General features: G+C 41.9%; 1 protein-coding gene across 1 annotated transcript in view; it reads right to left on the reverse strand.

Annotated features, from left to right (window-relative positions):
* Positions 1-2,034: 2,034 nt before the first annotated feature.
* The window catches only part of PJVK (pejvakin), a 31,189-nt gene continuing 6,844 nt past the window's right edge, over positions 2,035-26,379 (reverse strand). The window contains exons 3-6 of the mRNA XM_073634954.1: positions 15,413-15,554; positions 10,961-11,078; positions 7,947-8,042; positions 2,035-2,394 (exon numbers count right to left, since the gene is read on the reverse strand). Of these exons, the coding sequence (XP_073491055.1) occupies positions 2,093-2,394; positions 7,947-8,042; positions 10,961-11,078; positions 15,413-15,554 (658 nt within the window). The 3' untranslated portion in view covers positions 2,035-2,092. The remainder of the gene's footprint in view (positions 2,395-7,946; positions 8,043-10,960; positions 11,079-15,412; positions 15,555-26,379) is intronic.

The raw sequence follows: 26,379 nt of genomic DNA on the forward strand, positions 1-26,379 counted from the left end.
AAAAAACATTCTATATGAGTGTTTTTTTTCTGCCAAAGGAACTGGCATTTTTTTAAGCCCAGTGTGCATGGAACCTAAGGCCTATTTCACACATCCTTCAGCGTGTGAACACAAAGCTTTGGCATAGCATTTGCAGAGCTTTCACCAAGGTTTGTTGAAGCTTTTAGGCTTCATGTACACTAGCAGCTCCTAAAATTGCATTTTTTTGCCAAAGCTCCTAAACTCAACTCTATAAAAGCCTAAGTGTCCATGTACACATAGGCTTTTAGCAGAGTTTAGGAGCTGCCGCAGTTTGGATGAGGTTAAACCTCCCTCTCCCGAGTGCGGAAGAATCGTGTTCAGGGTAGGAACGCTTTGAGTGCCAGCCGAGGGAAAACGCAAATCGGCGCTAAAACGCGTTTTGTGTTTTTGCAGCATTTTGCATTTTCTCACGGCCACAGTCAGGGTAAGCTAGTGTTCATGTAGTTTTAAAATACCATTCAACTTCAGTTTGTAAATGTTGATCACAGATCCTAATGGGAGTGTTGATTGCCACTTTAAACAAGTTGCTAGCAGGCTTTAGCACTTCTTTAGGCTAGGTTCACACTATTGCGAATTGGATGCGGTTCACATCGCATCCAATTCGCAGAACATTTGAAAACATGTTGTTTTTAATGGGTATGGTTCACACGTGTGTGCTGCATCCACACTCCGCATGGCACAAAATTTGTGTGTATTTTCTAGGCAGTGCGGTGCGAATTGCAGGCACATTATCTTCAATGGGAATGCATCTAATTCGCAGATGTGTTCCGTTCTGAACACGAATGCTCTCCCCCTCCTCACTACATCTCCCTCTCTCTCCCAGGTCAGCTGATCCGCAGATACAACGGAGAGGAACTGCTGAATGAATCATTTTTATCTTCGCAGGGAAAGTGAAGCTGCAATTCGCGCCGGACTAATGTGAACCCAGTCTATATATATAGATATATAGATATATAGATATCTATATATCTATAGATAGATATATAGATATGAAAATGTCCTGAAAAACTACGCACTAGGAAATCTCTGTACCCCAGGTGGCTTTTTACACCGTCAGTATGAAGGAACAAAGAAGGTAGCACAAGAGGAAGAAAACGAAAAGAAAGAGGAGAAAAGGGGGAAAAAAAGAGGGAGCTGGGAAAAAAGGGGGGGGGGGAGAGGAGGGAGGTAAGGAAACAGGGAAACAGAAGATTCCACTCACTCCGTCATCCCTCTGGGTCCAGGAGAACCTTCAGAACAACCTCCAGTTGGCGATTCAGCTCAGCAAGGCCCATTAGAGCCCTTTCACACTGGGGCGGTTTGCAGGCGTTATTGCGCTAAAAATACCGCCTGCAAACCGACCCAAAACAGCCGCTACTGTTTGTTCAGTGTGAAAGCCCGAGGGCTTTCACACTGAAGCGGTGCGCTGGCAGGAGAAGAAAAAAACTCCTGCAAGCTGCATCTTTGGAGCGGTGAAGGAGCGGTGTATTCACCGCTCCTAAACCCCTCCTGCCCATTGAAATCAATGGGGCAGCGCGGCTATACCGCTGCAATACCGCGGCTATAGCCGCGCTATGCGAGCGGTTTTAACCCTTTTTCGGCCGCCAGCGGGGGTTAAAACCACACCGCTAGCGGCCGAATACCGCTGCAAAAACGACGGTAAAGCAGCGCTAAAAATAGCGCTGTTTTACCGCCGACACCCCCACCGCTCCAGTGTGAAAGCAGCCTTAGGATTTCTGTTCAACATATGCAGACTGGAGTTGAAAGGTCCTTTAAAAGCTTCAACAAAGTTTGGCGAAAGCTCTGCAAATGCTTTGTCAAAGCTTGATGTTCACACTGCTCTTAAACAAGCTAAAGCCTGTGTGAATCAGGCCTTCTATGTATTTTTACATGATTTGACATTTGAATTCATTTGACACTGGTTATTGGCCTGGTGAGTTACTATTCATTACATAGCTTTGTTCTGAGACAAACAAGTTACCTTTAAACCAGTCCTTTAGGTCAGAGTCCACTTTGCATATATGAGATGAGGGCTGTGGCACCGTTATACCTGAGTTATAACCAAGAAGCACCATTGTGTCACACGCATCTTTCACTTGAGCCTTTTATGCCAGAGATCAAAGCAAGGAACTGCATGGAGCCTGACGTACTTTTGCCCATTAAAAGAACACTCAAAGCAGCCGTAAACGGTCTCTCTTTTGGAGTTGCCCATTCCGCACAAGGCACAGGGTCCCTTGGGGATGTTATTATTCAGCAGGTTGACACGAGTATGAGCACCTTCTCTCATGTAGGTGGTAGAGATGTCAGTCATGCTGGCAGCCTTGTCATAGTAGTCAGAAAATATGTCATCATAGTACGAGTCTGAGTTAACCATGATGTCCATTGTCCTTTTTCCTGTTCAACAATAAATATCTTACTATTATATTCAAAATGAGTGTCCAATGTCATATAAATATACATTTTACTGAAAACCAAAAGCTTATACTATAATGTAAATGTGGGCATCAATGGATTTCTGCATATTAAAGTAGAACTATACTACTACTACCATTGTATTTTATTGTACTATATTTGATAAATAAAAACTTTCCTGTTAAAAAAAAAAGTAGAACTATAGGCAAAACTTTTTTTTTTCTTTCATTTTGGATAGAGCAGGGTTTTAGGGAAGGGTTTTAACCCGTATCAGATTTTTTTTTTCCCTTTTGCGGAGATTTCCCTTCACTTCCTGTCCCATAGACACGGAAAACCCTGCAAACTAAAGGAATTCCTTGGGGACCCCCAGGTCACAAGAACTAGAGTCCCTAATGGAAGGTTCACCTCTATTATTTTTCTGGGGACAACCCACAATTTGGGTTTTCTTTCACTTTCAATATTAATAGTAAACAGGACAAATAGAGAGGGCAAATATCCTTAACCAGACAGCAATCAAAACTGACAGGAGTTCTAATCCCTCTGCACTCTATCCAAAACTTTAAAAAAAAGTTTTGCCTTTAGTTATGCTTTAAGGCTCTGTAGCTCTAAAATATTGCTAAAGGAACATGTAGACTCCCACTGGTAGCAGATCTATAATCTGCTTTTAATGCTGAATATGCTGCTACATTAAAAAGAAAGGTGAATTACTATTTCTGACCCCTTTGTATATTCCCCCCTATTAGTAAAACCTTTATCAGGTGCTGTTTTGAAACAGTTCTGGAAAACCCTTCTTTTTCCAAAGCACACCCAACACTGATCCCTATCATCACTTTACTATGGTTCTTCCTGCTGCTTATCAGACTTCCAACCTGAGGAAGTCTGACAATTAGAATGGCTACTAATGTGACTTTCCACAAGTTATAGTAATGTGTACCAATCCATAATTATTCACAAGTTTACAGAATATATAAACCCAGCATTTCATATTCCTGATATGTGCCTGCTGTACCATGTATTTGTAAGAAAATGTATCCTGTTCTCTTTGTATTGTTTCCTTTGTGTGAAATCCCTGGTGTTTTTGCCAGTCCCTCTGCTTTCCTATTAAAAACTGACCATGCTAGACATGGGAGCACACTGTGGTCAGTTCTCTAACTATGCTTTTTTCATATCTATACATAAATGTTTTGCCTTTCATTTCTGTTTTAAATGGAATTGTTTTTTTTTTACAAGGTGAGGGTTTACATATAATTTAACCGCTTGCCGACCAGCTGCCATCATTATACTACGGCAGGTCGGCACGATCCTGCGAACCGTTGTAGCTATACGTCGGCTCGCGGGATCGGGATAGCAGGCGCGTGCGCCACCGGAGGCGCGTGCATGCACCCGCTGCACTGCAGAGGTGCCGATGCTCGTGGCCGATGGTCGCCATGACCGTCAGCCATGAGCGAGCACGAGAGGCAAAACAGGGACGTGTGTGTGTAAACACACAAATCCCTGTTCTGTGAGTAGTTACAGATCGTCAGCTCTAATAGCTAGGAACCGCGACCTGTCATTTCCTCTAGGTCAGGCCCCTCCCCCTTCAGTTAGAAACACACACAGGGAACACAGTTAACCCCTTGATCGCCCCCTAGTGTTAACCCCTTCCCTGCTAGTGACATTTTTACAGTAATCAGTGCATTTTTAGAGCACTGATCGCTGTATAAATGCCATTGGTCTCTAAAATGTGTCAAAAGTGTCCAATGTGTCCACCATAATGTCGCAGTCCCGATAAAAATCGCAGATCGCCGCCATTACTAGTAAAAAAAAAAATAATAAAAATACTATAAATCTATCCCCTATTTTGTAGATGCTATAACTTTTGCGCAAACAAATAAATATACGCTTACTGCGATTTTTTTACCAAAAAATATGTAGAAGAATACATATAAAATATTGTGTTTTCTTCAAAATTGTCGCTCCTTTTTTGATTATAGCGCAAAAAATAAAAAACGCAGAGGCGGTCAAATACCACAAAAAGAAAGCTCTATTTGTGGGAAAAAAAGGACGTCAATTTTGTTTGGGTGCAAAGTGCAATTGTCAGTTAAAGCGACGCAGTGCCGAATCGCAAAAATGGCCCAGTCATTCAGCAGCCAAATCTTCCGGGGCTGAAGTGTTTAAAGCTATATGTACCAATTCTGAATGCCAAAGATTAACACCTTGTCATCCTGTTGAATCCTGATGTAAACCTATAAATGAGAAATTGAAAAGAACAGCTACTGCTGGTTTAATGCCAACAGTTCACTGTTTTTTTAATTGTCAATTTTTTGTGTAATGTTGGGATAGGGTTACTAGTTAGAATAACGTATAAGCTAGGGTATGGGATAGAGTTAGACTAATTTATCATGAGACCTCCTTTTAAAAAAGCTAATTTTCTGACTGTTATGCTAACCTTCTGGTGCCATTACTTTTAGGTCACTGCTCCAGACCTTAAATTAAGGCATAGTTCACACCTATGCATTTTTGGTGCTTTTTGCCTTTTGCAGAAACGCACTACAGTCCATTTAACAAGGTTTCCTATGGAACACGTTCACATCTATGCTTTTTTCAGCTGCTGTGTTTTTGGAAAGGGTCAGGGACTTTTTTAAACGTAAAACGGTGCGTTTTTGGTTCAATAGACTTCAATGGAGAAGCTGCAGAAAAGCATGTAGTGCGTTTCTAACCGCTTGCCGACCAGCGGACGCCGATGTACGTCAGCAGAATGGCACTGGCAGGCAAAAGGGCATACAGGTACGTCCCCTTTAAGAAGCAGTGTCGCGAGTGCGTGCGCGCCACGGGGGTCTCCGTGACCGCGGGTCCCACGTACTCGATGTCCGCCGGGTGCCCGCGATCGTGTCACAGAAAGGAAGAACAGGGAGATGTTTATATAAACAAAGCATTCCCGTTCTGCCTAGTGACAGGACAGTGATCTACTGCTCTCTGTGATCGAGAGAAGTGATCACTGTCCTGTGTGTTCAAGCCCAGCCCCCTCACAGTTAGAATCACTCCCTAGGACACACTTAACCCCTTCACTGCCCCCTAGTGGTTAACCCCTTCACTGCCAGTGTCACTTACACAGTAATCAATGTATTTTTAATCACACTGATAGCTATATAAATAACAATGGTCCCAAAAATGTGTAAAAAATGTCCGATGTGTCCGCCATAATGTCGCAGTCCTGATAAAAATCGCAGATCGCTGCCATTACTAATAAAAAAAATTAAAAATAAAAATGCCATAAATCTATCCCCTATTTTGTAGACGCTATAAATTTTGCGCAAACCAATCAATATACGCTTATTGCGATTATTTTAACCAAAAATATGTAGACGAATACATATCGGTCTAAACTGAGGAAAAAAAAAATTTTTTTTATATATTTTTGGGGGATATTTATTATAGGAAAAAGTAAAAAATACTGCGTTTTTTTCAAAATTGTTAGTCTTTTTTTGTTTATAGCGCAAAAAATAAAAAACGCAGAGGCAATCAAATACCACCAAAAGAAAGCTCTATTTGTGGGAAAAAAAGGACATCAATTTTGTTTGGGTACAGTGTCGTAGGACCGCGCTATTGTCAGTTAAAGCGACGCAGTGCTGAATCGCAAAAAAAACGCTTTGGTCTTTGGGCAGCCAAATGGTCCGGGGCTGAAGTGGTTAACTTGTATTTGGCGCATTTTGCACTTTTTTAATCTGCCCAACAACAAATTGGCCAAAAAAAGCATTAAAAGCGCAAAACGGATGGAAAAAAACTGAAAAACGATTCAGTAAAAAAGCAAAAAAGCACTGCAGAAACGTAACAAATGCAAACTGCATGGGTGTGAACCAGGCCTTATGGCAGGGGTCGGCAACCCACGGCCCGCCAACGCTAAATGTCCAGCCCATCAGTGCCCGTGATTACTTAACAGCCACCGGGCCAGCGGACATTTTCGCCGCTGTCCTCTTCATTGTGCATCGGTGAGCGGCCGGTATCACAGGGCAGATGAGGGCGGGAATCGCTGGAGTTAACTTTTTACATTAAACAGCAGGTGATTGGTTGCCAGGCGATCCTAGCAACCAATCACCAGCCTGTTAATGTGAAAAGTTAACTTCAGCAGTTCCCGCCCCCATCCAGCCCTGTGATGCTGATCTCTGCTCTGCTGTACACCTGTGTAAGATAGAAGAGTTCTACCTACACAGTTTGTATTTGTGTGTGTGTATGTGCGGGGTGCAGGGGGGCAGAGGACACTACAGTGGGGGGGTGCACGGGACAGAGGACACTGCTTTGGGGGGCACAGGGAACTTGCTATGGGGGGAGGGGGCAGAGGACACTGAGAGTGATTTAAAGGGGGACAGAGAACACTGCTACGGGGGTACAGAGGACACTGCAATAGGGGAAACCCTTTCTCACCTGGGGCCAGGTACCCCATCACCCCTGGGGACAGAGACCCATTCTCCCCTAGGGACAGGGACCCCTTCTCACCTGGAGACAGGGACCCCATCACCCCTGGGGACAGGGACCCCTTCTCACCTGGGGAGAGGGACCCCATCACCCCTGGGGGCCGCCCGGGAACCCTTCTCACCTGGAGACAGGGACCCCATCACCCCTGGGGACAGGGACCCTTCTCACCTGGGGACAGGGACCCCATCTCCCCTGGGGACAGGGACCCCTTTTCACCTGGAGACAGGGACCCCTTCTCACTTGGGGACAGGGACCCTTCTCCCCTGGGACCAGTGACCCCCTCTCACTTGGGGATGGGGCCCCAATCCCCCCCCCCTAGTAATGGGGACCCCATCTCCCTTAAGGGCAGGAACCCCATTTTCCCTAGGGACAGGAATCCATTCTCCAAACCATGCTGGCTGGCAGGGCTGGGGGTTGGGGCAGTAAAATCTGAATCCCTAGCCACATGCTCCCTCAGGGTGAACTGGGTTTGTATAATGGAGTACCTTAAAGTGAGGTAAACCTGTACTGTTATTATTATTGTGTTAGGATTATTATTATCTTCATTTATTAGCAGGTGAATGCGGCCCTCCATGCATTCACATACATTAAATATGGCCTTTAAGTGGAAAAAGGTTGCTGACCACTGGCTTGTTCATACTACAATTTCAGCATTTTGGATGCATTTATGCATATGCTTTTACACATGTTTTTGATGTATTTTGATGTATTCCAGTGTGTTTTTTCTCTCTTTTGTTATTTTTACACTTGAAAAATCGTTACTTTCACTAGGGCAATGTGCATTCCGGTGCATTTACACACATTCTGATGTTTTCTGGATGAAACAAAATGCAGCAGGTTGTACTTTTTTTTAAAGCACAGGGTCTAATTTTTTTTATTAACCTTTGCTTGAAAAATTGGCAATTCAAATACTTTTGAAAGTCAATCTCAATTTAGACACTTTGGATAAATCATGCATAGTCATGTAACTGTCCCAGATAAACTTTTGTTTCCTCTGTCTTTGTAAACTATTACCAGTGAGCAGGTTACATTTGGAATGTCATTTTGGCAGCACATATTTGACTTACCAGTAAATAAGATGCCGGTTCGATATAAACGGTTCCTCAGTGCATTTAATGAGAAAGATCTTGTGCGTACCTTCTCAAATCCACCTCTTGATGCAGATGATACACATAGTTCTGGAACGCAAGAATGAATGAATTTCATATCACAATCATATTGTTCTGGTACAGAATAACATTCTTATTTTAGACATGCTACAGTTCAGTTTTTTAACTGAAATTATTACACTTTAGATTTGAATTACAATAGCCATATCATCTGCTGTTCCCAAAATCATTTAAGTTTATTGGGTTACAGGTACATTCCAAGTTCTTGAAGCTTATTAGGGTTACGGATGCACCCAGAATAGTGGAACTTAGGGTCAATATATATACGGTTCCTGGATTAGTATTATAAATAGAGGCCCCCAATTTGCAGAAGGATAGACATCCTTGTAGCTTTTGATGCTTTAGTTTAGAGATTTCTTATCTGATGTAGTCCTGGCATCAAATAATATTTTTATATTCTCTATGATGACGTCACGTATGACAAAACGATAGTCGGGACACTATGCACACACGCTCTGCGCATGTGGGATCGCTCTCACACATTGATGTGATTTTATTTTGGTTGGAATTCCAATTTTTATCTGATTAATCGAGTGACTCGGTTGTGGGTCTTCTTGTTACATGCAGCATTGCATTTCCCTCCAATAAAGCATTTTTGTAGTATTATTGCGCTACTGGAGTTTTTTATTTTATTTTTTCACTTGCATTTTTGGCCGCGTGATCGGATTGGAATACCGCTCAGAGCCTGTGGAAACCATCCGGGGGTGAAAGTTCAGCACATCGGGACTTCTCTCCAGGCTTCAGTTACCAGGATATTTCTCCAAACGGATCTCAGATCCAACAAGCCTTGTATGACCCCCCATACAAGTAAGGGCGGTCACTGGCTTTCCGGTAAGCCTCCTGTCTCTCTGTGGTGGTGGTCTCACATGGTCAAGTTTATTTCTCTTGTCCCACTATACATGAATGATCCACTTCACAGTGCACCAGGATTTTATCTATTGAATTCAAGTCACTTATCCATTATATATGGACATTTGTATTTTGTGCATTTTTGATGCATTGGACATTTGCTTAATCAACTGATGATGTAATCCCCAGACAACTTCCTATAGTGACGAAACGCGTAGGGGGAGCCTGCAACGGTGGCGTCATTGCGTTTTTGGATGGGCTAACAAACAGACATAAGAAGTGAAGCGCAGCTGATGGAGACACCATGATCTGTTTTCATGCTACACCTTATCGCTTATGCTTAACTGCAATATTGTAAGTGCGATTCCTTTTTGCTTTTTAATAAATTATCTTTTATATACATACTGCACTATGGAAGTTTCTCGTTTTATGTTTCCGAGAATTACCTGCTTATAGTTGCTTTTCCGGTACTGTGTCTTTGGGTTTTGGGAAGACCGATTTCCCTGCGCTGGGCGAGACTGCTGTAATAACAGTCATCGCCATCTGGTAAGCAGACTACTTTACTCACCTTGGGTGTGAAGTCACAGGGGGATATTCCTTAAAATCTTCCTTTCCTGCATTTTGAAGGATGGGTGTCAATTCCTTGCTGATTCATGGACTGGAATTTTAATGGGACTTTTTTTCTTTATACACCTCACTTGTAGAGCATTTTTTTACATATGGTTTGCTTGTTCAACATTGTTCACAATATTGTTCACATGATTGTTTTTCACATGATTATTTACCATTGATCTATGCTGGTATCCTAATGAGACTCTGCTTTAGTTTTCTTTGGTCTCATCCTGCTTTCTATTTAAGTTTTTTTGGTTTCACATGTTATTTTAGCGCTGCATCTTTTGTGTTTTTACTTATGGTTTGGAGTTTTGAAACTAGACTTCTAGGTGCTGGCAGCTTTATTTCAATATTGTTTTTTTTTTTTATATTCACATATTATTTCTAGCGCAGTTTCGGCTTTTGGGCTTTTGTTTTTTCTAACTGTTGATGTAAACTGTATTGATTTTATACGATTTATGGTTCATAATCATGGATATCATTTGCACTTTCGCACTTTAAGCTGTGGTACACTTATACTTGTATCAATTATCACTAATTACAATTTATAGCGCTGCACTTTTTTGCTATATATATTCTTTATAAATGTAACTTTATCCAACACTTTTTAATTTTTTTTAGTTTTAGCCCAAATTGAGAAAGGTTAGAACATAAACATCTGATTAAAACATAACAGAACATAAACATAACAGATTATTATGTTAGGCTGCATGCACACCTGAGCGTAGCGTTTTTGAGCGTTTCTTCAGGCGTTTTGTTGCACGTTTTTTCGGGCATATTTGTGTGTTTCCATGCAGCGTTGTCTGGCGTTTTTGATCTTTGGCATTTTTTTTTATTAGCCAATAGGAAAAATGATCATCTGTTTCATCATTTGTTGCTATGTTGTTAGATTTTGTCATCTGCTTCCTGCTCCAAAAACGCCCAAATCTGCCTGATTCGCGCGACAAAAAAGGGTCCAGAACTTGTTTGAGCTTTAGACGTAGGGCTTCTGGCGACTTGAAGTGGAGATGTGAACCATCTCCATAGAGAATACTGGATTTTTTACCCTCAAGCGTTTTGTAGCTTGAGGCTTCAAGCTACAAAACGCTCAGGTGTGAATGGGCTCTCACAGAGGAAAATACACAGTGGATCCATGCTTCGGGACCTCTACTCACTTAAGAACAATCTTCAGACAAGCTGACTGCTGTGTAAAATCATCATGCATTTCATATACGATAAATGTTATACAATTTTAATAAATTTACAAACCATGTTTACTTTGTATACTCCCATTGACCTTTCTGTGCTTACCTCATCTAAAGTCCCACAGGCGTAATTCTTCTTTATTGCATTTAATTTGGGGGTGGAGGTGTGTCACTGGCAACAACAGACCATTTTCTTTTGTATATATAAAAGCATCACGTGGCACAAAACTATCTTAGTTTTAATTCATACATATAGGTTATAATGATGGTTAGAGAGCTTACCAAAATGGCCATCCAGATGAATGTAAAGATCAAAAATACTAAACGCTATGGTTGTATGGGCTGGAAATACAATAGCTTTGTCACGTCCTTTATGGTTTTTGTCATCAATTAAATGAAACTGAAAATAAAAAATAAAGTTATTTTAGATGATAGGATATATTACATCTGAAAACATAAATGCTGTTATAACAAGGCGATCTTAGGGCTCTTTCACACAGGCATTTAAAGTAGGTTGTTGAGTCGCCTTTCTTTTAACGCTTCCTGAACGCCTATCAATGCCACTCAAAATTGTTAAAACAGGGAGCCGATGGAGGTGTTCACACTGCAGCGTTAGCATTGTGGTGAGGCAAAGAGTTGGGCAGGTTTTGACTCTTTTCCTCCATTCAGTGCTATTGAAATGCACCACAAGTGCGCTGTAAACTCATTGTAAATGCGTCTAAGGCATTTATGGTGCATTTAAGGTGCAGTTGCAAAGCGTCAAAAATGATCATTTTAGCCTTCTACAGAAATTTAAAAAAAAACATCTCACAGCTCGCAACGCTCCTTTTCAGACTTGAATTATCTGTTACAGGAGTGTGAGTGGGCTCCATGTCGGTCTGCACTTGCCCTTCACAGCTTAAGTCTTATGTTATTACTAAAACCAGTAATAATCGAAAGCAGAGGCAATTATTTAATATAATAAAATACATATACAGTATCTCACAAAAGTGAGTATGGCCCTCACATTTTTGTAAATATTTTATTCTATCTTTTCATGTGACAACACTGAAGAAATGACACTTTGCTACAATGTAAAGTAGTGAGTGTACAGCTTGTATAACAGTGTAAATTTGCTGCCCCCTCAAAATAACTCAACACACAGCCATTAATGTCTAAACCGCTGGCAACAAAAGTGAGTACAACCCTAAGTGAAAATGTGCAAATTGGGCCCAATTAGACATTTTCCCTCCCCGGTGTCATGTGACTCATTAGTGTTACAAGGTCTCAGGTGTGAATGGGGAGCAGGTGTGTTAAATTTGGTGTTATCGCTCTCACTCTCTCATACTGGTCACTGGAAGTTCAACATATTACCTCGTGGCAAAGAACTCTCTGAGGATCTGAAAAAAAATAATTGTTGCTCTACATGAAGATGGCCTAGGCTATAAGAAGATTGCCAAGACCCTAAAACTGAGCTGCAGCACGGTGGCCAAGACTGTACAGCAGTTAAACAAGACAGGTTCCACTCAGAACAGGTCTCACTATGGTCGGACAAAGAAATTGAGTGCACGTGCATATCCAGAGGTTGTCTTTGGGAAATAGACGTATGAGTGCTGCCAGCATTGCTGCAGAGGTTGAAGGGGTGCCAGGTCAGCCTGTCAGTGCTCAGACCATACGCCACACACTGCATCAAATTGGTCGTCCCAGAAGGAAGCCTCTTCTAAAAGTTGATGCACAAGAAAGCCCGCAAACAGTTTGACAAGCAGACTAAGGATATGGATTACTGGAACCATGTCCTGTGATCTGATGAGATCAAGATAAACTTATTTGGTTCAGATGCTGTCAGATGGTGTCAAGCGTGTGTGGCGGCAACCAAGTGAGGAGTACAAAGACAAGTGTGTCTTGACTACAGTCAAGCATGGTGGTGGGAGTGTCATGGTCTGGGGCTGCCGGCACTTAGGAGCTACAGTTGATTGAGGGAACCATGAATGCCAACATGTACTGTGACATACTGAAGCAGAGCATGATCCCCTCCTTTCGGAGACTGGTCTGCAGGGCAGTATTCCAACATGATAACGACCCCAAACACAGTCCAAGGCGACCACTGCCTTGCTAAAGAAGCTGAGGGTAAAGGTGATGGACTGGCCAAGCATGTCTCCAGACCTAAATGCTATTAGGCATCTGTAGGGCATCCTCAAACAGAAGGTGGAGAAGCGCAAGATCTCTAACATCCACCAGCTCCGTGATGTCATCATGGAGGAGTGGAAGAGGACTCCAGTGGCAGCCTGTGAAGCTCTGGTGAACTCCATGCCCAAGAGGGTTAAGGTAGTGCTGGAAAATAATGGTGGCCAAACAAAATATTGACACTTTGGGCCCAATTTGGAAATCTTCACTTAGGGGTGTACTCACTTTTGTTGCCAGCGTTAGACATCTCACATTGTGAGATACTGTATATAGTCTTACCAATACAATCAACCCTTTGAGAGCAACCATAATGCTTATGTGGCCAACAATGAAACTGAGTTTGACACCCCTGCCTTAACCCCTAACACTTGACTCTAAACCCAATATTATCATAACTGCTAGAAAAGAAATTCTGGCCTCAAACAATAAGATTGAAAAGTGCCGCTCACCCCAAAGTGTATGTACTAGGAACCCAAAAATTAGTTTCCTCTGTAATGCAAACAGGAATCAGCTTCAGAAATCAGCTTCTGGGGTCATTGGGTCTGGTCTGATCCCCTACACCTCTTAAGCTTACTAGTGTCCAATGAAGCTACTCAAGGAGGGCCAAGCCAGCAAACACAAAGGCTGGTTGTATTACTGAATGAACCGGTTTCAGGGGTGCACTACTGGGGTCATTGAGTGCCAAATCAAAGTTGACATTAAGGTGTTTGCACTTTGGCTGAATGGCTGCTTGGTCTCCTGCACTGACATATTGATGGTACGAACTACTGATATGGGAAAGCTCAGTTAAATATTTATTCTATTGACAAATTCTGTTTATTTGTCAAGAAACAAAGCCAATAAAAAAAACACATTGGAGATTCACTTTAGGAAGTTGAGATGGCACATTCGGGGTCATTTACTAAAACTGGAGAGTGCAAAATCTGGTGCAGCTCTGCATAGAAATCAATTAGCTCCCAGGTTTTATTACCAAAGCTTAAGTGAACAAGCTGAAGTTACAGGCTGATTGGCTACCATGGACAGCTGCACCAGATTCTGAGTGCACCAGTTTTAGTAAATCTACCCCAAAGTTCTCACTTAAATAGTCATTACTAGAGTTGGGCCAAGCACACCCCCAATTCGGTTCATCCAGAACTCTCGAACATCGCAAAAGTTTGGACCTGAATTCCGAACCCTATTAAAGTCTATGGGATTCGAACTTGAAAAATCAAAAGTGCCCATTTTGAAGGCTTATATGCAAGTTATTGGCCATAAAAGGGTATGGAGGCCCAGACACTGCCCTGAGGGACATGTATAAAAAAAATAAATGTTTTAAAAAAGATCGTTTTTGCAGGAGCAGTAATTTTAATTATGCTTAAAGTGAAACAATAAAAATGAAAAACTCATTTAAATATAGTGCCTGGGGGTCCTCTTAGTCAGCCTGTAAAGTAGCACATCTGTACTGTGTATAGAACCTGCTGCAGCAAAACTGACATTGATAAAGAAAAAAACAATGAAAGATATCATTGCCAGCAATAGAAAAATTTTAAAAAATGTGTGGGGCCCCCCCCCAATCCATACCAGGCCTTTTGTGACCCCACGCCATTTTTTGAAAAATTTTGGCATGGAGGTTCCTCTTAAAACCATACCAAAGCTAAGTGCCTGGTATTGATTGAAGGGGACCCCCACTCCCTTTTTAAAAAAAAAAAATTCTATTGCCGGCAATATTTTTTTTTTTTCATTCAGCTGTCAGCGGGGAAGCCCATTGACAGCTGATGACGCATCAGTTGCTAAGGACGCCACGGACGCCGCACCGCAGGCCGGCTTCCTGGCCTGCCCAATCAGGACTTAGAGTGCACTGTGCAGCGTGTAGTGCATTGTGGGGCGCTCAATGGGCCCCACAAAATTCAGGTGTTCGCCAAACAGCGAACAGGCGATGTTCGGGTCGAACTTTTGCTCTGCTCGAACTGTTCGCCCAACTCTAGTCATTACTATGGTATACTAGAGACTCCCTTATATGACTCTTGGTGCTGAAATTCGCAGAAGTAAGGTGGTGACTCCAAAATACTGGCATTCATCCAACTCCATCAGTGCTGACTTGACTTACTACTTCTGTCTCCAAAGCTTGAGTAATTTGACATTTGTACGCCTATACTGCTGAGGTACCTTCAAGTTTAGTATTCTGACTCAAAAAGCTAAGACTTTTCACAGTTGAGGATTAAAGGTGACTGCACATCAGGTGATAAAGATACTAAATTAGGCCATTGCAGACCTTTTGTCCAGAGAATCACCCAGTGTATGGGGCATAAATGACCTTTGTTGCCTTTTAATATTTAATCAGATAAAAAATCAGTGATTTTACAAACAGGAATCTACAATGCTTTATACCGAGCTTAGAAAAATATAAAGAAGTCCCAAGCTAGTCACCTGAAAGCATTTTCCAAAAAATGCTCCGAACTTCAAAGATGCATCACAGCATATTAAATCCAAACTGATGGAAGTTTTATCTTTTGTGGTGAATACGCATATGTAATTCAACTGGGTATTCTATCAATGTAAATTTTTTTATTCTCAGAAGACTCTTAAACTTACTCTCATAGCTTCCCCCCGCATGCCAGCATGGACAGTCAGAGAACACTGACGCGTTGTGCGGATGCTTTCCATGACAACACATAAAACCTCCTTTCCATTTTCTCTTGCTTGACGAACTAAACAATGTTCTAAGTCAATAGTTCTATAAATGTAAACAGAAAACTATTAGAAAAAGTATATAATTTCATTAAAATCAATAATCACATTTTTGAACTGTGGAAGCTCTGCCAAAAAAAAGGCAAGCAAAGAGCAAACGTCTTGTCACCAGTATTGCCCGTGGTCTCCTTGCAGCTGATCTTTCCCCATTGCTAACTTACCATGCCTTGTCCCACACTGTGCCTCTGTGTGGAGGTGGCCATCTAGGGCAGAGCTTTGATTATTCATATTAGAGGTGCCTTCATGATGACTAGTGATTTGATAACTACAGTGCCTTGAAAAAGTATTCATACCCCTTGAAATTTTCCACATTTTGTCATGTTACAACCAAAAACGTAAATGTATATTATTGGGATTTTATGTGATAGACCAACACAAAGTGGCACATAATTGTGAAGTGGAAGGAAAATAAATGATTTTCAAATTTTTTTACAAATAAATATGTGAAAAACGTGGCGTCCATTTGTATTCAGCCCCCGAGTCAGTACTTTGTAGAACCACCTTTCACTGCAAATACAGCTGTAAGTCTTTTTGACTATGTCTCTACCAGCTTTGCACATCTAGAAAATGACATTTTTGCCCATTCTCCTTTGCAAAATAGGTCAAGCTCTGCCAGATTGATTGGAGAGTGTCTGTGAACAGCAATTTTCAAGTCTTGCCACAGATTCTCAATTGGATTTAGGTCTGGACTTTGACTGGGCCATTCTAACACATGAATATGCTTTGATCTAAACAATTCCATTGTAGCTCTGGCTGTATGTTTAGGGTCGTTGTCCTGCTGGAAGGTGAACCTCCGCCCCAGTCTTAAGTCTTTTGCAGGCTCTAACAGATTTTTTTTTTAAGATTGCCCTGTATTTGGCTCCATCCATCTTCCCATCAACTCTGACCAGCTTCCCTGTCCCTGCTGAAGCATCCCCAGCATCCCCAGAACATGATGCTGCCACCACCATGTTTCACGGTGGGGATGGTGTGTTCAGGGTGATGTGCAGTGTTATTTTTCTACCACACATATCGTTTCGCTTTTAGGCCAATAGTTCAATTTTGGTCTCATCTGACCAGAACACCTTCTTTCACATGTTTGCTGTGTACCCACATGGCTTCTCGTAAACTCTGAACGGGACTTCTTATTGCTTTCTTTCAACAATGGCTTTCTTCTTTCCACTCTTCCATAAAGGCCGGATTTGTGGAGTGATTAATGCTCTCCTTGCCTGGACTTTCAGTTGAGGTGGACGGCCATGTCTTAGGTTTGTAGTTGGGCCATACTCTTTCCATTTTTGGATGATGGATTGAACAGTGCTCTGTGAGATGTTCAAAGCTTGGGATATTCTTTTATAACCTAACCCTGCTTTAAACTTCTCCAAAACTTTTGGAAAAAAAAAAATAAATTTTGAAAACCATTTATCATTTTTCTAACACTTCATAATTATGTGCCACTTTGTGTTGGTCTATCACATAAAATTGCAATAAAATACATTTATGTTTTTGGTTGTATATAAAATAGGTAGTCTTGCGAGCATCTAAAATACAATCTGAGTAATATATGCAAGCAGCAAGTAACAAACTCCCAATTTAAATGTGCAAATAAACTCAAAACAAATCATGCTGCGCTAGTGATAATAAATGTATCCAAACACTTAGTGTATCAATTCTTCTGTGCGAATATGAGTGCCAACATAATAACATGTGAATATACAATAATATGATACATTCTTCTTGTAATAATATAAATCCCCTGCTTTAGTGCATTTAAATATTTAATTAATGAAAATGTCAAAAGAAAGTTGTAACTTGTTGAGTCTTCACAAATTATCAAAAATCCGTGCTTTGTATCTATTCACCTCAGTGCTCCCCCATAAGAAATGCGCTCACCTCACAGAGTGGGACCTCACAATTAAGTTTGGTCAAATAAAGCTTTTTAGCCACCCTGGACTAACAGATCATGCTTTCCTCCTCGTTGCTCCAATGATGTGCCTCCATTAGACTCAACAAGTTACAACTTTCTTCTGACATGAAATGATGGACGGGCGGTGCGGCTCTCGTTCTGGGATGATGTCATATGACGTCGTCCCAGAACGGGTGCACAGCTTGCTAGGACACGGCACAACCCCGATCTCTGTAATGGGCCACAGCCGCGGCTCTTTAACCATGTGATCGGCTGTTCAATCACAGCCGGTCACATGTAAACATGGAAATGCCGGTAATCATCTCTCATCGCCTCACACTGACAGAGTTTGTGGCGAGGAAAGCCGATCAGCGGCATCTCCTCGCAGGGGACATCCAGACATGTAATCAGGGCACTGATCATCAGCGCCACCAGTGCCAGCAATCAGTGCCCACCAGTGCCAGCAATCAGTGCCCACAAGTGCCACCAATCAGTGCCCATTAGTGATGCCGGTCAGTGGTGGCTATAAATGCCATCTATCAGTGTAGCCCATCAATGTCCATCATTGCTGCCCATTAATGCCCATCATTGCTCTCTATCAATGTCCATCAGTGCCACCCATCAGTGCCCACTATCCGCCTATCAGTGCCCATCAGTGCCACCTATCAGTGCCCACTAGTGCCACCCATCAGTGCCGCCTATCAATGCTCAGCAGTGCCACATATCAGTGCCACCTATCAGAGCCCATAAGTGCAGCATATTAGTGCCTCCTCATCAGTGCCACCTAATCATTGCCCATAAGTGCCACCTCATCAGTGCCCATAAGTACCACCTCATCAGTGCCGATCAGTGCAGCCTATCAGTGCCCATCAGTGTCGCCTCATCAGTGAAGGAAAAAAGTTACTTATTTACAAAATTTACTGACAGAAACTAAGAAAAACGTCTTTTTTTAAAAAAATAAGTAAAAAATAAAAAACTCAGCAGTGATTAAATGGTTACAGTGTAGCATGACCGCACAATTGTCATTCAAAGTGTGTCAGCGCTGAAAGCTGAAAATTGGCCTATGCTTTCTGCAGTTTTTACAGCGATTTTACTTTTTACGTTTAGGCTTTTTCTTTTTTTTTGGGGGGGGGGGGATTTGCTGTTAGGCAGATTTAAAAATGCAAATCGCCGCAAAATTGCACTACATGCTTTTCTGCAGCTTCTCCATTGAAGTCTATTGAGCTTTGCATTTAAAAAAGTCCCTGACCTTTCTAAAAATACAGAAGGACAAAAATGCATTATTTGAACATGTTCCATAGGAACCCATGTTAAAAAAATGCCCTTCGTTTCTGAAAAAAGCAATAAGCATGAAAAAACACATTGGTGTGAATGGAGCCTAATAGTGTTACTTTACATACTGCATGATTGCAAGCAAAGAGAAGCAAAATGATACCCCAGCTCCACTACAAATATGATGATCTATGAACTGTGATCCGGTGCTCTAGCCAGGATGTTCAGGCCCCAAAATGCAGTACCTGAATCAGAAAAGGGCTGATGACTCGGATACTCTTGAATAACAGTCCTTTATTGGGTTACATGGGTACACGGGTACAGGCTATGCTGACGCGTCTCAGCTAAGAAGCCTTCATCAAAGCATTGCTTTGATGAAGGCTTCTTAGCCGAAAGGCGTCAGTGTAGCCTGTACCTGTGTATAATCCCCAGGGTATAATCCCCAATCCATATTAAATTGGTAGGTACAATGCCCGGCGGGTGTGGAGATGCGACTCGGTGTACATCTTGCGGCATGTATGCGTTCCTTGATTATCTGATCGAGGGCGAATACTGCTGTGCAAAATGTAAGCACATTGTTTACCAGGTTCTGAATCTAGGGAAGCAACTGTCAGCACTGAGAAGACCCTCCATACTAAATGAGAGCCAGGAACGTACCCGGCAGGTGCCGGCAGGGGCCAGCATAGAGGCAGGTGGAGAGAAAGAGGTGCAGGCACCAGAAAAGAGTAGATGGGTGACAGTCAGGAAGGATAGAGGGGGAAGTGCCAGGCAGGCCGATCCAGGGCTGAAGCATCCCAATAAGTATGCTCCATTGAGTGTCATTGGTAAAACCAGTCAGGGACCAGCACTGCTGGAGCTGAGGGACTCGCCTAGCTGCCAGGGGGCCGGTGTGTATGCGTGCGGGTTGCTATATATTGACCCCCCTGCCATAGTCAGGGTTGCCATGGATCAGACACGCCACACTCCACTACAGCGGTTCACTCCTTTCCTTTTTGGGGCACATGTAAGTCATGATTAGGTTACTTTTCATTTTGATAGCTAGTTTTTTCTTTTCGTTTGTTTTACTTTCATGCAAAACGGTACTGTCTCCGCAGTCTGTTACATACTTTCACACCTGATTTTACCATGTTTGGAGTGTGACTACATTCTCACTCCAATTTTTGTTATTTGCAAGATGTTCTATCTGCAATATTCTTCTTATTAGTTAGAGATTAACCCCCTCCTCTTTCGTACTTTTTCTACTTTTTTATTTATTATTCATTATTTTTCATTCTTTTATTTTATTTTTTACCTATTACTCCTCATTTTTCATCATTTTTTTATTTTTATTTTTTATATATTTCATTTTTATTTTCATATTTATTCTTATTTTCATATTTAATTTATTTTATTTATTTTATTTTATTTTATTTTATTATATTTTTTATTTTTATTTTTCCACCCACCATGACTGACATAGCTATCATGCATTTTTTCATTCTAGGTAGTATTTTATAGCGCATTATTTGGCTTACCATAAATACTGGCAACCTGGTTTATGTGCTCAGGGGTGGCTTGTATGCGTCCTGCCGACACACGACCCCAGAATACCTCAGCTCCCGTTTTGGACGTTTTTTCTGGACCCTGGTATCATACCCGATATACCCTTACGTACTGATTTACATGTAAGTACTTAGGGTGGGCTCTCCCGCCCCCCCTTCAGCATAATTACTCACACTTAGACTAATCGCACTTTATCATTTTTTCTAGACGTCCCTAGGCTATCGCCCCTGATGAGTGTCTTTCACACGAAACGCGTCGGACATTATGGGACGCAGATATTATGTCTACAATATACTTTCACCCCAGAACAACTTTATCTGTACCATGTTTTTACTTTTTACTGTTTACATCCTTATTCCCGGTGCAAGTGCTGCTGCAACACCATATGTATACTATGAGTTTTTCTGTCTTGTCTGTATGATTTATCAATTGTGACCACCATTTGGCACCAAATGGGTATATATTTTATGTACTCCTGATGTCTGTATTACGTTCGCACATACATATGTGCTTGTGAATACTTTATGGAATGATATTTATTATAATGTCTTTTATAGATGTGGTTAATGTTTTTGATATGATTGTGCATTTCATGACGATCAATAAATATGTATTTTCATCCAGTCATTTCCACGGTGTCCATGACCTCATCTTAAAGTCCCAACTTTCCCCATTTTAGTCTCGAATTTAGGGATGGAGGCACACCACATATGTGCCTCATTTAAAGTCCCAAATCCCCCCCCCTCTGCTAGCTGCCAGGGGAAGAACTCCTCCAGTGAGAGTGGGGGGGAAGTGAAGGGAAAGGATAGACAGTTTCTGGTGGTAGGGGACTCAATTCTTAGAAGGACAGAGAGGACAATCTGTGACAAAGACCTGAAGCGCCGAACTGTATGCTGTCTACCGGGCGCTCAGGTTCGGCACATCACGGATCTGGTGGACAGATTACTGGGAGGGGCTGGGGAGGACCCGGCTGTCATGGTGCACGTTGGCACCAATGACAAAGTCAGAGGCAGATGGAGTGTCCTAAAGAACGATTTTAGGGACTTGGGGGCTAAATTGAGGAAAAGGACCTCCAAGGTAGTTTTCTCAGCTAGGAGTAAAGATGGCCAAAAAGTTAGAGGGGTTTTTAAACTAGGCGACTGGGGGGAGGGTAGAGGTAGTCAGCGCGGAACATATTCCAGAGGGTAGTATTGGGGGCATTAGTGGTAGGTTGACTAAAGCACATAAAACCAAGGAAAGTATAGTAACAAGTCCTAGTTGCAATCTCGGAACACCCAATAAGAGGATAGTATGCGACCGGTCTAAACTACATGGCATGTTCACCAATGCCAGGAGCCTGGCGGACAAGATGGGTGAACTAGAGATACTGTTGTACAAGGAGAATTTGGAGTTTGTGGGAATTTCAGAGACCTGGTTCTCATAATTGGCTGGCAACCATTCAAGGGTATTTCCTTTATCGCAGGGATAGAGAGGGTAAAAAAGGGGGAAAGGTATGCCTATATATCAAGAATAATGTCCAAGTGAATGTGAGAGATGACATCGCTAAGGGAGCAAGGGAGGAGGTGGAATCCTTATGGGTAGAGCTCCAAATGGATGAAGCTAAGGGGAAAAATAATACTGGGAGTATGCTATAGGCCCCCTAACTTAAGGGAGGAAGCGGAGGTGGACCTCCTATCACAATTTGGATTAGCAGCAAGGATGGGAAGTGTCATCATAATGGGGGATTTTAATTATCCAGACATAGACTGGGAGGAGGGAACTGCGCATTCATCTAAGGCTTGCCAGTTCCTAAGGCCCCTTTCACACTGGGGCGGTAGGGGGCGTCATCGGTAAAACAGCGCTATTTTACCGCAGTATTCGGCCGCTAGCGGTGCGGTCGAAAAAGGGTTAAAACCCCTCGTATAGCGCGGCTATAGCCGCGGTATTACCGCGGTATAGCCGCGCTGTCCCATTGATTTCAATGGGCAGGAGCGGTTTAGGAGCGGTGAATACACCGCTCCTTCACCGCTCCAAAGATGCGGCTGACAGGAGATTTTTTCTTCTCCTGCCAGCGCACCGCTTCAGTGTGAAAGCCCTCGGGCTTTCACACTGAACAAACAGCGGAGGCTGTTTAGGGGCCGTTTGCAGGTGCTATTTTTAGCGCAATAATGCCTGCAAACCGCCCCAGTGTGAAAGGGGCCTTAATGTCTTGCAGGACAATTTCATAGGTCAGATGGTAGACGCACCAATTAGAAATAAAGCGTTACTAGATCTACTGTTTACCAACAATACAGTATAAATCACACAAACATTAGGGGAATACAAAGACACTGAATTTCAAAAGAGCCAACTTCCCTAAACTGTGAACCTTGCTAGAAGATATAAATTGGGATAAAAAATTAGGAACAAAGAACACGGAGGAGAGATGGGTTTAACTTTAAGAGCATATAAAATAAGGGCATTAGCCAGTGCATCCCATTGGTTAATAAATTTAAAAGAGCGAACAAAAGTCCTAGATGGCTTAACTCCAATGTAAAAATGCATATAAAAGCAAAGGAGAAGGCCTTCAAAAAATACAGTGCTGAGGGATCATCTTCAGCATTCAGACTTTATAAAGAATGCAACAAGAAATATAAGGGTGCAATTAGGGCTGCTAAGATAGAACACGAAAGACACATAGTGGAGGAGAGCAAAAAAAATCCCAAGAAATTCTTTAAGTATGTAAATAATAAAAAAGGGAGGACAGACCATATTGGCCCCATAAAGAATGAGGAAGGACATCTGGTTACAAAGGATGGGGAGATGGCGAAGGTATTGAATTTATTCTTCTCCTCAGTCTTCACAAGGGAATCGGGGGGCTTTAGTAACCAAAACTGCAGTGCTTATCCTTATGACACGTCACAGGAAGCACTCTCACGGCTAACAGAGGACAGAATTAGAATTAGACTTGGGAAAATTAACACTAATAAATCACCGGGGCCAGATGGCTTGCACCAGAGGGTACTTGGGGAACTCAGTCAAGTAATTGCCAGACCATTGTTCCTCATTTTTACTGACAGTCTACTGACTGGAATGTTACCAGTGGATTGGAGAAAAGCCAATGTAGCACCAATATTTAAAAAGGGCCCAAAATACATCCCTAGGAATTACAGACCAGTTAACCTAACATCAATAGTATGCAAGCTCTTGGAGGGGATGATAAGGGACTATATACAAGATTTTAGCAATGAAAACAGTATTATTAGCAGTAATCAGCATGGATTCATGAAGAATCATTCTTGCCAAACCAATCTATTAACCTTCTATGAGGAAGTGAGTTGCCATCTAGATAAAGGAAGGCCCAAAATCCAGATACATCACATATCTGGATATTGCAAAAGCATTTGACACAGTTCCTCATAAACGTTTACTGTACAAAATAAGGTCCGTTGGCATGGACTATAGGGTGAGTACATGGATTGAAAACTGGCTACAAGGGCGAGTTCAGAGGGTGGTGATAAATGGGGAATACTTGGAATGGTCAGGGGTGGGTAGTGGGGTTCCACAGGGTTCTGTGCTGGGACCAATCCTATTTAATATATTCATAATCGACCTGGAGGATGGGGTAAACAGTTCAATCTTTGCATTTGCAGATGATACAAAGCTAAGCAGGGCAATAACTTCTCCGCAGAGTGTGGAAACCTTGCAAGAAGAGCTGAACAAATTAATGGGATGGGCAACTACATGGCAAATGAGGTTCAATGTAGAAAAAAATTAAAATAATACATTTGGGTGGCAAAAATATGAATGCAATCTATACATTGGGGGGAGAACCTCTGGGAGAATCTAGGATGGAAAAGGACCTGGGGGTCCTAGTAGATGATAGGCTCAGTAATGGCATGCAATGCCAAGCTGCTGCTAGCAAAGCAAACAGAATATTGACATGCATTAAAGAAGGGATCAACTCCAGGGATAAAACGATAATTCTCCCACTCTACAAGACTCTGGTCTGGCCTCATCTGGAGTATGCTGTCCAAAGCTAATAAAGGGTCTGGAGGATATTAGTTATGAAGAAAGGTTGTAAGCACTGAACGTATTCTCTTTGGAAAAGAGACGCTTGAGAGGGGATATAATTTCAATTTATAAGTACCATACTGGTGACCCCACAATAGGGATAAAACTTTTTTACAGAAGTGGGTTTAACAAGACGCGTGGCCACTCATTAAAATTAGAAGAAAAGAGGTTTAACCTTAAACTACGTAGAGGGTTCTTTACTGTAAGAGCAGCAAGGATGTGGAATTCCCTTCCACAGGCGGTGGTCTCAGCGGGGAGCATCGATAGTTTCAAAAAACTATTAGATAAGCACCTGAATGACCAAAACATACAGGGATATACAATGTAATACTGACACATAATCACACACATAGGTTGAACTTGATGGACTTGTGTCTTTTTTCAACCTCACCTACTATGTAACTATGTAACTTTAAGGTGATGGATGTCTCCCCAGGCCCTGTGGCTTTAGCCATAGGTTCGTGTCTGTTTTCCATGTTCTCCTCTCCTACGTTTTTTTTTTTTTTTTTTTTTGGAGTATGCTCAGGGAAAGAATTTAAATGGACAGGTAGCATTATATCAGAAACCATACGGTGTCATGAAAAAGTATTCATAACCCTTAAAATGTCCCACATTTTGTCATGTTACAACCAAAAACGTAAAACTTAAAATCTCCTATCAAATACTTACCATAATTTTCCTTTCCTGATGGACTCCATGTGTTCTCTGACTGTGTGTTCTAACTGTGGGGGGAGGAGACTGACTATAGGAGATGACAGATTGTGGTTCCTAGCTATTAGGAACTCACGATCTGCCTCCCCTCACATTTGTGTTTTTACACACACACATGTCCCTGTTCTGCTTCTCGTGCAGGCGATCACGTGCGACCGCCGGCCACGAGCATCAGCTCCCCGCAATGCAGCGTACGCGTGCCTGCTATCCCGCTTAAAGGAGCCGATGTACAGCTACAATGGTCCACGGGATTGTGCCAACCTGCCACAATATAATGACAGTGGCTGGTCGGCAAGTGGTTAAAGCATATTCACGTGTTAGAATGGCCCAGTCAAAGTCCAGACCTAAATCCAATTGAGAATCTGTGGCAAGACTTGAAAATTGCTGTTCACAGACACTCTCCATCCAGTCTGACAGAGCTTGAGCTATTTTGCAAAGAAGAATGGGCAAAAATGTCACTCTCTAGATGTGCAAAGCTGGTAGAGGCATCCCCAAAAAGACTTGCAGCTGTAATTGCAGCAAACGGTGGTTCTACAAAGTATTGAATACAAATGCACGCCACACTTTTCAGATATTTATTTGTAAAAAATTTTGAAAACCATTTATCATTTCCTTTTACTTCACAATTATGTGCTACTTTGTGTTGGTCTATCACATAATATCCCCCCAAAAAAATTAATTTACTTTTTTGGTTGTAACATGACAAAATGTGGAAAATGTCAAGGGGTATGAATACTTTTTCAAGGCACTGTATATGCTGCAGTCTGTGGTCAGTTAGATGTGGCTCAGTACAATGAGAAGTTGACTGTTCAGTAAGTTCACTAAGTACATGTGCAGGGACAGGCCAATAGGAGCAATTATTAAAGTCCATATCCAGCTATATTTTTTCTTTTCTAGTTTTGATTAGTGGGAATACGTTAAAACTTCTGTCACGCTGACATGTTTTTATTCTTGTCCATCTCACCTGTGGAAAAAAATTCCATCACATCTTGTTCTAACATTTGCTATATGGGCAGAAAGAGGGAATTCTCCCTTAGGTCTTAGTAAATGAGGAATAGTGAAGAATTGTAACTTTGTATTGTAACAGTAGATCCTTGTAAAGCAATACTTTGGTTTTCCCAGCAGATGTCACTGGAGTACAGAGTAACACTCCCGTCTATGAAGTTAAAGCAAGTGCTAATAATACAAACAGAGCAATATTTGTCATCATTTTATATGATTGCATCCATTTGCCACTATAAAGTGATAAAATGTTAAATTGGGCATGACAGTCAAAATACAATGCCTGTATAAAACATAGCATAAGCACGGTGTAGCAAAACATAACATGCATTAAATAAACTGAAAGAGCATCAGTTTTTGTACTCAGTAA

This window comes from Aquarana catesbeiana, linkage group LG06 (genome assembly GCF_042186555.1).
Source record: "Aquarana catesbeiana isolate 2022-GZ linkage group LG06, ASM4218655v1, whole genome shotgun sequence".
In the NCBI taxonomy this organism is placed as follows: Eukaryota; Metazoa; Chordata; class Amphibia; order Anura; family Ranidae; genus Aquarana; species Aquarana catesbeiana.